The 16471-nt window shown below is 40.1% G+C and overlaps 2 protein-coding genes across 8 annotated transcripts in view; both read right to left on the bottom strand.

Moving 5' to 3' along the window:
• Positions 1 to 9617, bottom strand: part of LOC100194664 (Vps20-associated 1 like 1) — a 42285-nt gene extending 32668 nt beyond the window's left edge. For 4 of the 5 annotated variants that reach the window (XM_014204698.2, XM_014204699.2, XM_014204700.2 and 1 more), the window contains exon 1: positions 9401 to 9617. In XM_014204698.2, the coding sequence (XP_014060173.1) occupies positions 9401 to 9491 (91 nt within the window). In that variant the 5' untranslated portion in view covers positions 9492 to 9617. 5 annotated transcript variants of the gene reach the window in all.
• A 561-nt stretch (positions 9618 to 10178) lies between these two features.
• LOC106607819 (gap junction epsilon-1 protein) lies at positions 10179 to 14360 on the bottom strand. 3 transcript variants are annotated; one of them, XM_014205194.2, is made up of 4 exons: positions 14165 to 14360; positions 13927 to 14015; positions 12407 to 12589; positions 10179 to 12105 (listed from the first exon to the last, which is right to left on the bottom strand). In XM_014205194.2, the coding sequence occupies exons 1-4, from the start codon at positions 14193 to 14195 to the stop codon at positions 11710 to 11712; spliced, it is 699 nt and encodes a 232-aa protein (XP_014060669.1). In that variant the 5' UTR covers positions 14196 to 14360; the 3' UTR covers positions 10179 to 11709. The 3 variants fall into 3 exon arrangements, with proteins under 3 accessions (XP_014060669.1, XP_014060671.1, XP_014060672.1); XM_014205196.2 differs by lacking the exon at positions 14165 to 14360 and having other exon boundaries at positions 13923 to 14158; XM_014205197.2 differs by lacking the exons at positions 13927 to 14015; positions 14165 to 14360 and adding an exon at positions 13002 to 13422.
• Positions 14361 to 16471: the final 2111 nt, after the last annotated feature.

Below are 16471 nucleotides of genomic sequence, written 5' to 3'. Positions count from 1 at the left end.
TAGAATGTAACTAGCATCCTTGTTAAATGGTTGTAAATGGGAAGAATACATGCTTGTCCTGGCATGCATCCCCTACGCAAGCTTGACGTTAGACATAAAAAATAAATGTAAAACTGTGTGAGCCGAGACCTCAGTTTGGACGTGACCAAGTATTTTCACTGACATCTGCAGTGAGAACAGAATTGTGTATTCTGGAATGCTAGCCTGCGTACTCTCTCTCCTCACTACAAGGATGTTATTATGTAGCTGCATTTCAATCCGAAGGCTGGATGAACTCCAGGAAGCGGGAGGGAAAACAATGTTAAAGAGAGCCTTTTCCATAAATGAATATTGTAGTACAGTGCCATGGTGCAGGGGCCTACACTAGTAGGAAAGATACAGGTGTCACAGTCAAGAAAAGGGGCACTTAGGTAAAATAATGGTGGTTAAAGGGGAATGGAAACACTAGGATTTAGAACGCCAGCTAACTAACTGTAAATGACAATATTGGCACGTTTTCTTTTGGGAGGGGGGGGGGGTTTAATATCGCAGATACATTGATGGAAACTACAATGTAATTGTCTGCATCACCTCCAATCCACCATATACTTTTTTGCACAACATTTTTTAAATTATATATATATGAGCCTGTTTTTTTTTATATGTAGATATATTTCCTTTATAACCCTGCAACCCTACCACACATCCCCCACGTAGAGGCCTGTATTTCCAGCTTATACATACTATATACATTTTATGGACACAGTCTATTTTACAATAGTTCTAATTTGTTTGTTTTTACTCCTGTCCTTCCTCTACCCTCAACCATCAATTTCTGATGTCCATCCGGTTTGATTTCCATTTGCCATATCTTTCAAACTGTGCTGTATCAAACAAGTTCTTAACATATACATGTTTTACGGGCACAGTATTTTTTACATGAGTTATCTAGTTGATATTAGTTGTTATTACTCCCAACCTTCAGCTCCATTCAACCCCTCCCATCTATCTCTTAACACCATCCATATTGGATTTCTATTTGCCATGTATTTTTTTACTGTGCTGTGATGTTTCACAAAAGTTCTGAAGCTTTCGGTTCTCATTGTTTATTTTTGCTAAAAGTATTATATTATGGATCGATTGACGATTACTTTTCAGATCGCCCATTCGTGCTATCTGCAGGGTTATCTCCAGGCAAATATTGTAATTCTTCAGGCATTCCTGGACCTGTGACCAAAAACAAGATGCATTTGGACAGTACCAAAACAAATGATCTAATGATTCTGACTCTTCGCAGCAAAATCTGCAGAGCTGGGAAGGTTGCATCCCCCATATAAATAATATTTTATTAGTTGCAAGAATTTTGTATAATAATTTTGAATCCGGCGTCGTTTTGCGTATCTGTTCATAAACCATGTGCCATGGAATAGGTACGTCAAAAGTATATTCCCATCTATAATGGCTTGCCTGTCAATTGTTTGGTCCTTAAATTTAACTGGTATACTTTTTTATTTATCATAATTTTCTTTAACCAATTATGGTCTTTAATGCAGGGCTGGCTTTTGCGTGACTCTGAAGTCAGCGATGTTGATGATGATCGGTCGGTAACCCCTACACACCACAACCCTCGAAATTGAAAAGGGAGGGGCAAGCAGAGCGCCTCAACGTAGGCCTATGACTCGTTTCCATTCGTAAACTCCCGGTTGCCGCATCGAAAGTTCCCTTCGCGATGAATTCATCCTCCGCGAAGTGCTGGCTGCAGATCCTGCTAGCTCGAGCTGAGCTGTCATTTACTGAGTGATTTTTTTGGAGCCAATTCCTACAGCCTGTTGCTATACAGTTCATGTTTGAATTACTACTTGATGTTGCCATCTTCCTGAGCTCTCGAAAACTCAATACCAGACAATTTGCTGATTCCTGCCAGTGATGAACTGGCGTCTATCGTTACTATGGCAATTTAAAATGGCGCTGACCATAGCTCAAATAAACCTTGTCGACGATCAAAATACTAAATATAGAGATGTTTTTCTGCTACATGCACATGTTTAGTATTAGTGGATTGAATACACCTGTTTGCTTAGATTTACTTCCTAAAGTGTTTCCATTCCCCTTTATTTATAGGGAAACAAATAATTGCTTCTTTAAAATCATAAATCATGAATCATGAAATAATCCTAATGTTACACTACTTCAAAAGTCGATTAATTAATTGGATCCTATACAGTCTAGTTCAAATAATGGTAGCTATTTTCTTCGTGAGTTTGATTTACATTAGGCTATTTAGCTTCAAAGGTCCAGTCTGACTGACACCTAACTTGAATCCTCCTGATTTCAGTGTCTGGAAAGGCTCCTTGATGTTGTCAACATGATGTGATTATAATGAAGGGGGCTTTGCTTTTTACTGGTTGGTTCTCCTCTGCGTCTTTCTCACTCAAATACCCACATGGACAGCCACACACAGACCCTGAGTGCCGCCCCCTACCAATACAACCGTCAGATTTTCTAATCCAAACAACGAGAGGTCTTAACCCCCAAGGAATTTATTGTTCAGAGAACAAATCAAAGCTCTTGCACAATTTCTGTGCGAATTCTAAATTGACAACGGGCTCCTGTCCAGAGCAGTGCGTCCAAATCACGTGGGTCGCGTTAGCCAGGCTAAGAACAGCCTGGGCTATAGGCTACTCTGCAATCAAGTGGGGGGCTACATCTGTTTTGATGCTTTGAATTATACTAAACAAAAATATAAACGTAACATGTAAAGTGTTGGTCCCATTTTTCATGAGCTGAAATAAAAGATCCCAGAAATTCTCAATAGGCACAAAAAGCTTTTTTATCTCAAATTTTGTGCACTAATTTCTTCACATCCCTGTTAGTGAGCAATTCTCCTTTGCCAAGATAATCCATCCACCTGACAGTTGTGGCATATCAAGAAGCGGTTTAAACAGCACCTTGTGCTGGGGACAATAAAAGGGAGTGTGCAATTGGCATGCTGCATGGAGGAATGTCCAACAGAGTTGTTGCCAGATAATTTAATGTTAATTTCTAGACCATAAGAACATTCTTTTTGAAAATGTGGCATTTCACTCAACCGGCCTCACAACAGCAGACCACCAGCCAATGACCTCCACATCCGGCTTCTTCACCTGCGGGATCATCGGAGGGGGGGGGGGGGGGCTTAGGAGTATTTCTGTCTGCAATAATGCCCCTTGTGGGGTAAACAAATTCAGAGGACCACCCCCGCATAGTCATGTGAAATCCATAGATTAGAGCCTAATGAATTTATTTCAATTGACTGATTTCCTTCTATGAACTATAACTCAGTAAAATCTTTGAGACTGTTGCATGTTGCATTTCTATTTTTGTTCTGTATAGATTCAGAACAATGAAGGATTGCTCAACCATAACATTTCCAAACAAAAAGGCAGAATCAGTTTGAGAGAAGAAGTCAGTGATTATGGCTCTCAGCTTTACAACCTCCCAAAGACAATGGTTGAGTCATTCAGAGACATGTTGGTGCTGACCTCCAGTGGCATGCTGAATTAATGGTCCACTCTGCCGCACATTGGCCGTGCAACAAGGAACTCTGACGCTGATAGACATTCAACCATCTTTGCTTCAGTCCAAACAAGCCTAAATAAAATCAGACAAAATTGGAAAAGTTAAGAAAAAAACTAAGTTACCACAACTATACTTTGTCTAAACCCCATCAACTGACAATCTCCCCTGCCATAGCATTATTTTTTTGCAGATCAATATTGATAATAGTACACACAAAAAAAACAGGACAGACATCATCCAAAGGACACCAATTACTTTACTAATTTCCTTTCAATTCTACCAACACACCCGCCATTCCAATTTGAATAAACGACCCAGGCGGGCAGTGAAACAGCACAGCAGTCCCAAACTGGAAAGACATGTTTCCAAGCATATTTGGCTAATCCACCTCACAGCATGTTCTGCACATCCCATTCAACCAAAGGCAGCCATTGTCAGTCAACTGTATCTCTGTAATAAGCCATGTTAAAGCTTGTATTGGAAGACAGCAGCCCCTCTCAATGGGAGCCTATCAGGCTCCAGCTTCCAGGCAGGGACCAAGGCCACAGTATACTCTATCAGTGAGAGAACCGTTCTCCAACATTTTACACATGGTACCCTATATGTAACCTGGTAGAAACGACCAACGTGGATTTGTTAGGGCCGATACTGATACCAATTTTTGGAAGTCAAGGAGGGTGAGGGCCGATATTCAAAATCAAACATTTGAATATTGATGACATTTCTCAGACACAGCCATGTATGCATTAATTTATCAATTTTAAAATCAAACAATACATTTGACTTCGTTTTTAACAAACTACATAACGTTTTATTTATTTTTTATGGTACATTTCTTGATAAACTGGGTAAATTAAAAGGGCATAGGCCAACTCACAACACAGGTGAATGCAGATTAAATAGAAGTGTGCATTGAGTTATTGAGCTTGTTTTGGAGTCTATGGTGCTGCAGATGACAATCTGTTTTCCTTCCATTTGGGACTTATATTAGTCTACTGATCAACAACATTTGCATCGAAACACCACTCCAGCATGTCACGCCTGTATGGAAGGACATCATATAGGCACTGCTGTTGGTTTGAGAATATAAAATAACATCTATTCAATGCAAATGGGTACAACGTAACGTCATGATGTGATCACAGATGCTTATGAAAGCAGTCCTTTTATATCATTTTCCGTGATCAAGAATGATTTTTTTTCAGCTGCCCGGACGAAATTCAAAACAATTCAATTGACTGTTAAGAACTGGGTGGGTTGTAACTTGATCCTACTGCTACGATAGAGCGAGGCTTTAACTAGTGACCATATCCCCCGTGCATCCCGCAAAGGCGGAGGTGTTGCTAACATTTACGATAGCAAATTTGAATTTACAAAAAAATAAAAACACAGTTTTCGTCTTTTGAGCTTCTAGTCATGAAATCTATGCAGCCTACTCAATCACTTTTTTATAGCTACTGTTTACAGGCCTCCTGGGCCATATATAGCGTTCCTCACTGAGTTCCCTGAATTCCTATCGGACATTGTAGTCATAGCAGATAATATTCAAATTTTTGGTGACTTTAATATTCACATGGAAAAGTCCACAGGCCCACTCCAAAAGGCTTTCGGAGCCATCATCGACTCAGTGGGTTTTGTCCAACATGTCTCCGGTCCTACTCACTGCCACCGTCATACTCTGGACCTAGTTTTGTCCCATGGAATAAATGTTGTGGATCTTAATATTTTTCCTCATAATCCTGGATTATCGGACCACCATTTTATTACGTTTGCAATCGCAACAAATAATCTGTTCAGACCCCCAACCAAGGAGCATCAAAAGTTGTGCTATAAATTCTCAGACAACCCAAAGATTCCTTGATGCCCTTCCAGACTCCCTCTGCCTACCCAAGGACATCAGAGGGCAAAAATCAGTTAACCACCTAACTGAGGAACTCAATTTAACCTTGCGCAACACCCTAGATGCAGTTGCACACCTAAAAACATTTGTCATAAGAAATTAGCTCCCTGGTATACAGAAAATACACGAGCTCTGAAGCAAGCTTCCAGAAAATTGGAACGGAAATGGCGCCACACCAAACTGGAAGTCTTCCGACTAGCTTGGAAAGACAGTACCGTGCAGTATCGAAGAGCCCTCACTGCTGCTTGATCATCCTATTTTTCCAACTTAATTGAGGAAAATAAGAACAATCTGAAATGTCTTTTTGATACTGTCGCAAAGCTAACTAAAAAGCAGCATTCCCCAAGAGAGGATGGCTTTCACTTCAGCAGTAATAAATTCATTAACTTCTTTGAGGAAAAGATCATGATCATTAGAAAGCAAATTACGGACTCCTCTTTAAATCTGCGTATTCCTCCAAAGCTCCGTTGTCCTGAGTCTGCACAACTCTGCCAGAACCTAGGATCAAGGGAGACACTAAAGTGTTTTATTACCATGTCTCTTGACACAATGATGAAAATAATCATGGCCTCTAAACATTCAAGCTGCATACTGGACCCTATTCCAACTAAACTACTGAAAGAGCTGCTTCCTGTGCTTGGCCCTCCTATGTTGAACATAATAAACGTCTCTCTATCCACCGGATGTGTACCAAACTCACTAAAAGTGGCAGTAATAAAGCCTCTCTTGAAAAAGCCAAACCCTGACCCAGAAAATATTTAAAAAACTATCAGCCTATATTGAATATTCCATTCCTCTCAAAAATCTTAGAAAAAGCTGTTGCGCAGCAACTCACTGCCTTCCTGAAGACAAACAATGTATATGAAACGTTTCAGTCTGGCTTTAGACCCCATCATAGCACTGAGACTGCACTTGTGAAGGTGGTAAATGACCTTTTAATGGCGTCAGACCAAGGCTCTGCATCTGTCCGAGTGCTCCTAGACCTTAGTGCTGCTTTTGATACCATGGATCACCACATTCTTTTGGAGAGATTGGAAACCCAAATTGGTCTACATGGACAGGTTCTGGCCTGGTTTAGATCTTATCTGTCGGAAAGATATCAGTTTGTCTCTGAATGGTTTGTCCTCTGACAAATCACCTGTAAATTTCAGTGTTCTTCAAGGTTCCGTTTTAGGACCACTATTGTTTTCACTATATATATATATATATATATATATATATATATATATATATATATATATATATATATATATATATATATATATTTTTTTTTACCTCTTGGGGATGTCATTCGAAAACATAATGTTAAATTTCACTGCTACGCGGATGACACACAGCTGTACATTTCAATGAAACATGGTGAAGCCCCAAAATTGCCCTCGCTAGAAGCCTGTGTTTCAGACATAAGAAAGTGGATGGCTGCAAACGTTCTACTTTTAAACTCAGACAAAACAGAGATACTTGTTCTAGGTCCCAAGAAACAAAGAGATCTTCTGTTGAATCTGACAATTAATCTTGATGGTTGTACAGTCGTCTCAAATAAAACTGTGAAGGACCTCGGCATTACTCTGGACCCTGATCTCTCTTTTGAAGAACATATCAAGACTATTTCAAGGACAGCTTTTTTCCATCTACGTAACATTGCAAAAATCTGTCCAAAAATGATGCAGAAAAATTAATCCATGGTTTTGTTACTTCTAGGTTGGACTACTGCAATGCTCTATTTTCCGGCTACCCAGATAAAGCACTAAATAAACTTCAGTTAGTGCTAAATACGGCTGCTAGAATCCTGACTAGAACCAAAAAATGTGATCATATTACTCCAGTGCTAGCCTCCCTACACTGGCTTCCTGTTAAGGAAAGGGCTGATTTCAAGGTTTTACTGCTAACCTACAAAGCATTACATGGGCTTGCTCCTACCCATCTTTCCAATTTGGTCCTGCCGTACATACCTACACGTACACTACGGTCACAAGACGCAGGCCTCCTAATTGTCCCTAGAATTTCTAAGCAAACAGCTGGAGGCAGGGCTTTCTCCTATAGAGCTCAATTTTTATGGAATGGTCTGCCTACCCATGTGAGAGACGCAGACTCGGTCTCAACCTTTAAGTCTTTACTGAAGACTCATCTCTTCAGTAGGTCCTATGATTGAGTGTAGTCTGGCCCAGGAGTGTGAAGGTGAACGGAAAGGCTCTGGAGCAACGAACCGCCCTTGCTGTCTCTGCCTGGCCGGTTCCCCTCTCTCCACTGGGATTCTCTGCCTCTAACCCTATTACAGGGGCTGAGTCACGGGGTTACTGGTGCTCTTCCATGCCGTCCCTAGGAGGGGTGCGTCACTTGAGTGGGTTGAGTCACTGACGTGGTCTTCCTGTCTGGGTTGGCACCCCCCCCACCCCCCCCACCTTGGGTTGTGCCGTGGCGGAGATCTTTGTGGGCTATACTCGGCCTTGTCTCAGGATGGTAAGTTGATGGTTGAAGATATCCCTCTAGTGGTGTGGGGGCTGTGCTTTGGCAGAGTGGGTGGGGTTATATCATGCCTGTATGGCCCTGTCCGGGGGTATCATCGGATGGGGCCACAGTGTCTCCTGACCCCTCCTGTCTCAGCCTCCAGTATTTATGCTGCAGTAGTTTATGTGTCGGGGGGGCTAGGGTCAGTCTGTTATATCTGGAGTATTTCTCCTGTCTTATCCGGTGTCCTGTGTGAATTTAAGTATGCTCTCTCTAATTCTCTCTTTCTCTCGGAGGACCTGAGCCCTAGGACCATGCCTCAGGACTACCTGGCATGATGACTCCTTGCTGTCCCCAGTCCACCTGGCCGTGCTGCTGCTCCAGTTTCAACAGTTCTGCCTGCGGCTATGGAACCCTGACCTGTTCACCGGACGTGCTACCTGTCCCAGACCTGCTGTTTTCAACTCTCTAGAGACAGCAGGAGCGGTAGAGATACTCTCAATGATCGGTTATGAAAAGCCAACTGACATTTACTCTTGAGGTGCTGACTTGTTGCACCCTCGACAACTACTGTGATTATTATTATTTGACCATGCTGGTCATTTATGAACATTTGAACATCTTGGCCATGTTCTGTTATAATCTCCACCCGGCACAGCCAGAAGAGGACTGGCCACCCCTCATACCCTGATTCCTCTCTAGGTTTCTTCCTATGTTTTGGGCTTCCTAGGGAGTTTTTCCTAGCCATCGTGCTAGGCATCAATGACAAAATCCCGAAGTATCCCCTTTAAATTTAGGTGGCTGTCGGTCATAATATTTTGATGGCAAAACGTCATTTGTGTAAATAAACTACCGGCAATCCATCAGAAAGTATTTAAGGTTGCAGGAGGGGGCTAAGTCAAGTAATTTGAGGACGTTTTGTTATGTTTATTCTTCTAGAGAAAAGGGAGTCACAAAATGTACCCAGCGTTAGGCACATATCGTCCTTACGCTGTCTGACAAGCCAGATAACCAGCCATGATCTTACCATATAAACTGCTTTTTCGCAAAGGTGGCAAAGCATGTTAGCTAGCTAACGTTAGCTACTAATGTTACTTTGAGCATTGTCTAAAGCCGACCTTTCTAAACCAGTTGACTAACAACTAACAGTAACTAGTAATAAATGTTATGCACCTCGACTACTTTTGTGGAAGCAAAAAGACGACTGAAGCAAGCGAAGGTGCAGGAAGTGCGCTTACTTAGCTACCCACTAGTAAGACTGTCAGCAAGATAACTTGTCAGTTGTAGCTCGCAAGATGATTCGTTAGCCGCTGCCATTAACTACCTGGTGTTATGATTCCATAGCTAACGTTAGCTATCTAACCTCTCTACGCATCTCATAACATTACGGATTTACATGTTCGCAATAGTTAGCTACCTAACGTTAGCTATTTGACTTGACGACGCATAGTTATGCTGATACGTTTGCAGATGATTGGCAACTAACGTTAGCCGAGTTGGCTAGTACAAACTCACAGTAATAAGCCACGACAGGATCCCTCTTCTCATGTTCCTGTGCAGTTCTTAGATAGTGCTGAATGGCTTTTAGCTGTGGTGGAAGAGCCATCTCTAAGAATGTCAATAACACTAACTATAACAGATTAATCAACAATCGAAATGTGGATCGCTAGTTAGCTCTAAAAAAAAGTCTTCCTAATCGCGCAGAATTCTTCTGCTCTTTGTTCAATACGTGTAGCGCCATCTGCAGGACCGGAGGACTATCAAAGCAAAACAGCATCATATTGATATATTCATTACAGTGTACTGCAATGCATTCCATTGTGATCTCAAGAGCTGTGTAGCCAACAATATTATAAGAATATGAATGTAATAACAATCAATGAGAATGATGGTATACCTGTGCCGTAAACTGTCATCAATGAACTGCATGCAGCTTGTAAGCTATATGGTTTAGGGAGATTTTCGACACCACAATGATCTGCTGTGATTACACTGCATATTGACCTTTCACCCCCAAGAGATAGCATGGGGCTATCATGAACACAGGGTATGTATAGAAAACAACTGAAACTGGGCATGCAGCAGTCCTGTTATTGTAGGATTGCTTTGTCAATACAAAAGTTTGTCAGTACAAAAAAAGCTGCAGCATAGCCCCACCTCTAACAACAACAAAAATATAATCTAACATACTTTTGAAACATAAGAAAATGTTTGATCCTGAGCTAAAAAGCAACACAGACAGATTTTTTTTAGAAACATCATACTGTAGAACAATATTGTCCTAAGATACGAGTTGGTCATAAAATGTGCCCCTTTTATTAAACAATGATGAGAAGTTCTATGCATTTTATAAAGAACACTCAGTCAAAACAGACAATAGATGTAATGCAATGAAATTCAATTACCCTAAGAAATGTAAACATTGCAACCAAACATTAGTAAAAATAAAAAACCTACGTAACAGATATGTGTTCTTGTGGGGTATTTCAGAATGCAGGATTAATTACTTTGTGAGCTAGATATTCATAGTTTCTATCAAGCCTGATTTCTGATTAATAAAGGTAACTGGATTTGAGCTTATTTCAAGTTCAACATCTCGTTGAACCATACAATCCGCAGAATTTCAGACTGTGTATATCGGAATTAGCTTGATAACTAATTGATCCCACTTTCCCAAAATACTCCTCAGATTTACTGACAACCAAATGAATGTCATTGCATCTTTTAAGTTACCTCAGATTTTTGTACAAAATGAAAGAGGCAAACATTAAAACTATCCATCTGTCACAAATACCAGAAAGCAGTATGCCATATTGTACCTGAGATGATACATTTAGCTGAAAATAATAACAAAAGTTGGATGGATGCCTGATAATAACTTACAGATACAAAACAAAAGAGGTAATCATTTTCAGTACAGTTAAATCAAAAGCATAATACTACAAGCTATGAAAAGGGTCTTAAAATAGTCAAATATATGAGTTAACCATTCACACTGTGACCTGCAGACTTATCAGCAATTACACTTAAATCTACAGTGATGTGCAGAATCTGCATGATACATCTGGTAGCTTGGAAACCCATCTTCTTTAACTGTTATTAATACCATTCCTATATATAGTATTTCAAAACCTTAATTTCACAATCAAAGGAGATGTGCAAAAATCTTTCAAATTTAAAACTAATTTGAGAACCTTTATATAGTCCGGTACTTCAATTCATACAAATGTACAATTACTAATTTATTATGACCTGAAAATAATAAAGGCCAAATATTGAAATCAAATCTAAGCTTCAATGGGTGACATTTTTGCCTGCCTTTTTTCATCTGAAGGTATAGTCCAATGCCTTAAAATGACCCATTTTCAGCTTGTGTCGTAGGGTATCAGGATGTTACCATTGATGACATGACATTGGCCATATGTTGTACTGGACAATTAGATTACTTTACTATGGGATGTAGGTTTGTCTATAGGCCCCTAAGAAGACTACAACAATGCTATAATACTTTTCACTTGGTACAAATACTGAAGTATGGATGTGGAAAATATTAGAATTACTGGTAACACGTTTCTTTCTTACGTGGGCCAATGATTAAAAGCTGCATATGTCACAACAATATCATTAGTCTATTGACAAAATAAGTTTTAAATCTGTGTGACTTGACTTAAACAATGGGATTATGGAAAGAAGTGTCTGAGTGTCAACTCCCAACAAAAAAATGCAGAGGTATGTAGTTTCGGCATTGGTGTCCATGCGAGACCTGGATAGACACACAGAAATTTGAAATATGACCAATTACTCTGTAGCAAATAACACACAGGTCATTGATTGGTCAAATAACCCAATCTCCTACAGAGTATCTCAAATATCTCAGCAACACACAGCAGCACCGTGATCCCAGTGAAAGTGTACATTGCACTTAAAAATATGGTCTTTTCAAAGTGTTCTGGCACCATGCATTTTGTGACGTTGAACGTCTTTTCTAGAGCACTGGCATCACACATGTAGAGTGGGTGAACCTGGAAACCAAAGAGATGGCTCTGCAACCAAAAAGCGATGACTTCCAGAATAATTCTTAGTAGGACAGAGATTATGTAGAAGACGGTGTATATAGGTCTCTGAAGGATTTCCTCCTGGTCAATGTTTTTACAGGCAGCATAGAGATGAAATACAGCTCCAGGGACTAAAACAGTTACCAGCTGCAATGCCCAGAATACCTGCAAGCAGAATAACATTCTGGCTAGTGGAAAAACAACCTATTCACAAGTCCACATTGAACAACAGCACATCTTTGAGTCCCTCTCTTAATGACGTTGTTATTTACATTGACTTCAACTGGAATTTAATGACTGGAATGAATACTGTTGGGGTTAAATCACATTATACAATATCATCAGAATATTATAACGACGGTAGAGTGAAAATTCACAACTGTTTATGGGTCCTGACATATTACCAATGGTTTCTGTCTAGATTGTATTCTAATATCAGATAAGTTAATGCAGGAAGCTGTCTTACCTGAGGTGTTATCGGCCTAAATTGGTTGTAACAGTAGAGGTTTAACTCCCTCCTGTCTGGATCACAGCTGAAATGGAGAGCTTCATTGCCATAGACTGCAAAGCCCAGGACGCCCAGAAAGAACATCCGAACAGAGCCAAAGAACAGTGTGTGGAACTGGCCTATCACTGTCGGAGGCCTGAGCTAAAACAAACACACAGACACAGAAAAAGGCTTTAAAACAGCATTTGTTTGTAAAAGATAAAAAATTGTGTGTGAAAACTGATTGAGGAAGCAGAAGTATGATGATCATTTTATGAATTACACAAACATTTGTGAACAGATGACACATTGGAACACACCACCCTCATGAAAAAAATAGCAGATGGACCAAATATCAGATCTAAATTAAACAATTTCAAACATGCTTATTAATCAGTAATGCATGGAGTATTTTGGTAATAGGTTATCTGTCATGTTTCAAACACAAACCTATTCAGATGGTAGGATATTTACTATGCTATATGTAACACTTAGTCATCTATCAACAAATGCAACAGTCTATCCACTCTATTGTACAGGTAGATGATATGGATGAATAATTCAGAGAACTCACTGGGCTCAAAGTGACCACGACCATCGTCCAATATTCTATATATTCTTGGTATCACCATACTTACACATCCTTCGTAAAAGTTCTTAATGTAGTTTAAAGACATGACTTGGCTGCTATTCTCCCAGTTCAATTATTGTAACCTGGGGCCGTCATTGTCAATCTGCTGGCATCAGGCAAAGCCAACTATAAGTCTGAAGCTCCTAATGACCTTTTGCCGCTGAAAGCCCTTGTCAATGCATATTTGTCTTTTATCCGCGGTGCCTTCATCAATTTACTCACTCAGTAGAAAAAAGACAACAGAAAGGAAAAACAAAGGCACGGGGCATGTGGTCGGCCCATAATCCCCATTGAACAAAGTCAGCGGAAAAAAATATTTGTAAAACACAATAGGAGAGAAAACTAAATAGTAAAATACAATAGTGGCACTTGAGAGCGTGTTATTTTGAGCTTCCAACTGAACAATATGAGATAAATTGTGTTTGAAAGTTAGTTTATAACTCCATCTAAAGAATTTGCATGTCAATTTCCACTTCCATTAGTTTTTAATTTCACGGATGACATTTGAAATGATAATTGTAGAGAAGTGATTTAGGAGCTACTAAACAACTTCTGACAAAAGAGCATTTATAAAATACATATTTCTGCGAAACTTGTATAATCTTTGAGTAAATTAACTCAGAATAATTTCACTGTGACATATTTGAACTGACATGAGGCACACGAACAAGTGATTTATATAACTACGCAGTCAAAAGGAACTTCTCCCTGTTGGAACATCGCGATACACACCCTGCACTGTAAGTAGCCTACATCTGAAAGATCATTCACCATGTTGACCCAGCTTCAACAAGCTAGAGCAAACACACAGCAGGAAAACACGACAAAATAAACAAAGCAGGTAATAAAATGAAGTCCACACACCAACCGTAATCCAGGCGGAGTGCTGTTCATTCCCCCTCTCAATCAGAGTTTGTGTCCTAAACTCATGCCACTCTTGCACTCCCAGGGAGAGACCTGCTGGAAGAGTACCATGATGGATGTGTTTCTTTTACTGAACGCATACTTGTCAGAGCACAAACAACAAACCAATAAGCAAAGCATCAATGAGATCAGGCATTTGGAACTGTCAATAGAGAGAGCATAATGGACAGAGGTACTATTACTTAAATAAAGATAACACCGTCCCGCAAACATCCAGAGAGAGCACGTGGTCCACACGACGCAATCACTCAGCTGTTCCTGTCCTCATCAGTCAGCGTAAAAAGCAACATCCTACCTGAGGAACATAAATGACTGCTCTACCACGGACGTATATCATATGTGACCCGTTTCAGGAAACTAGGCGGTAACTTCGATAGGTAACGCACACAAACATAAGGACAAGGCATAGGCCTATAACTCAACAAATAGAATAGCCTACACCTGCATTAACTATGTGGTCTGAATAGGAATCCGTTTTACGCACAAACGGATAGAAAATAACAGTAGATCACATTGATATGGACATTCTCCAAGGCACATTGGCATTTAAAGCAGGTGTTTCTGTGATAGGCCTACAGTTGAAGGGGTTTCAGTCGTTGCCAAGTTATTAAATAAATGTTCAAATGCAACTCACTGCAGTAACCATTTCCATTGGCACTGCAGACTGCAGAGCTCTGCATAGATAGACAGAGACGAATAAGTTTAGCATAAAATGGCTTCATTCATATTAATCAGTCATGGCAAAGCACTGTGAATATTACATAATTGCAAATGTGCTTTCCTGATTGTAAATTATAGAGTCTTGATTTGCCCCAAGTGCACTGCACTGTAGCCTATGCTCCATATAAATGTTTCTTAATATGATGCATGTGCCAGTAGATGTCACTAAACAAGCACACACGATTTGGGAAAGCATCACAACAAATAAAACGATCAAGCACATTAAAGAACGACTGAACATTCCGATTCCTCATGTGCTTCTCTGTTGCCCATTAAGAAAAACTACATTTCCGTCTTGGGGGTGTGGTGGTTCGATGTGGCAGTTCTGGATATTTGTCCCACATGAGACACCATAGCAACTAAACCAGAATCACTTCCTCAAAATAGTCAGAATGAATAACTCAAGAAATCTGTAATTAATTTTGACATTTTTAGTGGTGCAATTTGCGTTTCCCTAACTCAGTCCTCTGGACCCCAAGGGGTACACGTTACGGTTTTTACCTAAGCCCTACACAGCTGATTCAAATAATCAAATCTTGATGATGAGTCAATTATTTGAATCAGCTGTGAAGTGCTAGGGCAAAACCCCCAAAGGGCACCCCTTGTAGTCCCCAGGACCGAGTTTGGGAACACTGAGTTTAGGTGTTTGGTGCCATATTTCTTAGGTTAAAGAAATGCATTAGGTATTGTCTTATGTAAACAAAGTCTTATCTGCTACAGTGCTGGGCGGGTCTGTCTGACTGTCTCGAGTTCACACTGCACGTCCTTAGCCCAGGGTTAAGGAGATTTTAGCCTGGGGCTAAGCGTCTGTTCACACTTGTGCATTCTTGGGCTAGCACTAACCTTGGCTCACGACTAGCTGGCCCTGCTCTGGAGCAGGGTTAGCACAGACTTCTTTGGGCAAGCCCCAGAAACACAGTGCCAAAATAGCCAGTGTGAAATGAAGTCAAGAACAACACATAGAATCACAAAAGCTACACTCACTTAATTAGCCTATTCTTGCGATGCGTTCTGCACGCTATTTTATAAGTAAATGTATAGACCCCTTTCTGTGTTTGCAAACGTTGTCGGTGTTGGTGGCAGAACACAGTTCTTATAGAATGGCAGCAAAAAAAGCTTCTATTTACTTGTTGCTTATGAGTGCATTTCATACTACTTTTGGATTATGATTGGATTTTAAGGCTCATATTAACGTGCTGCTTAATATAATGTTGCGTCAACATCGCAAATCAACTGCATTATATAAAAATAAAAAAAACACTTCAACCTCAACCAGTAAAATGGCTATTTTGCTACAGCCTGTCAATGAATGTTAGCATTCTAGCTAACAACTGCTGCATTAAGTTATTTTGCAAAGAGTAATACCAAATATAATCTTAGCGACTGTTCAAGCAATAATCAAAACATAATTGTAAGAATATGAGAACCCCAAGTAATAAAAACGTAACTCTAGGCTATATTGAATGAGTGCAGATGGTGATGGCTTTCCTACTGCAGCCAAGATTTGTGCGCATCTGTGCATGATGTCAGTGTGTCGTGTACTGGAAAGGGGTCTATACTATTTCATCCTTATGTAGGGGAGTTAAAAAGGTTATTCCTTCAAACATCAAATTATTAGAATAGTACACAACGCAGAACAGAACAACCAGGTTGAGGGTCAGTGGCCCAAACTTGCGAACAGGAATATTCCAAGTTCAGACAGAAGGGGGGAGTCAGATCGCTATGATCGCCAGGAACTTTACTTTTGGTGTCTATTTTTAATTGTTGCG

This window comes from Salmo salar, chromosome ssa06, assembly GCF_905237065.1.
Source record: "Salmo salar chromosome ssa06, Ssal_v3.1, whole genome shotgun sequence".
NCBI lineage: Eukaryota > Metazoa > Chordata > Actinopteri > Salmoniformes > Salmonidae > Salmo > Salmo salar.
Note: the sequence above shows the minus strand (reverse complement) of the source record. Positions and strands in the feature narration are given on the sequence as shown.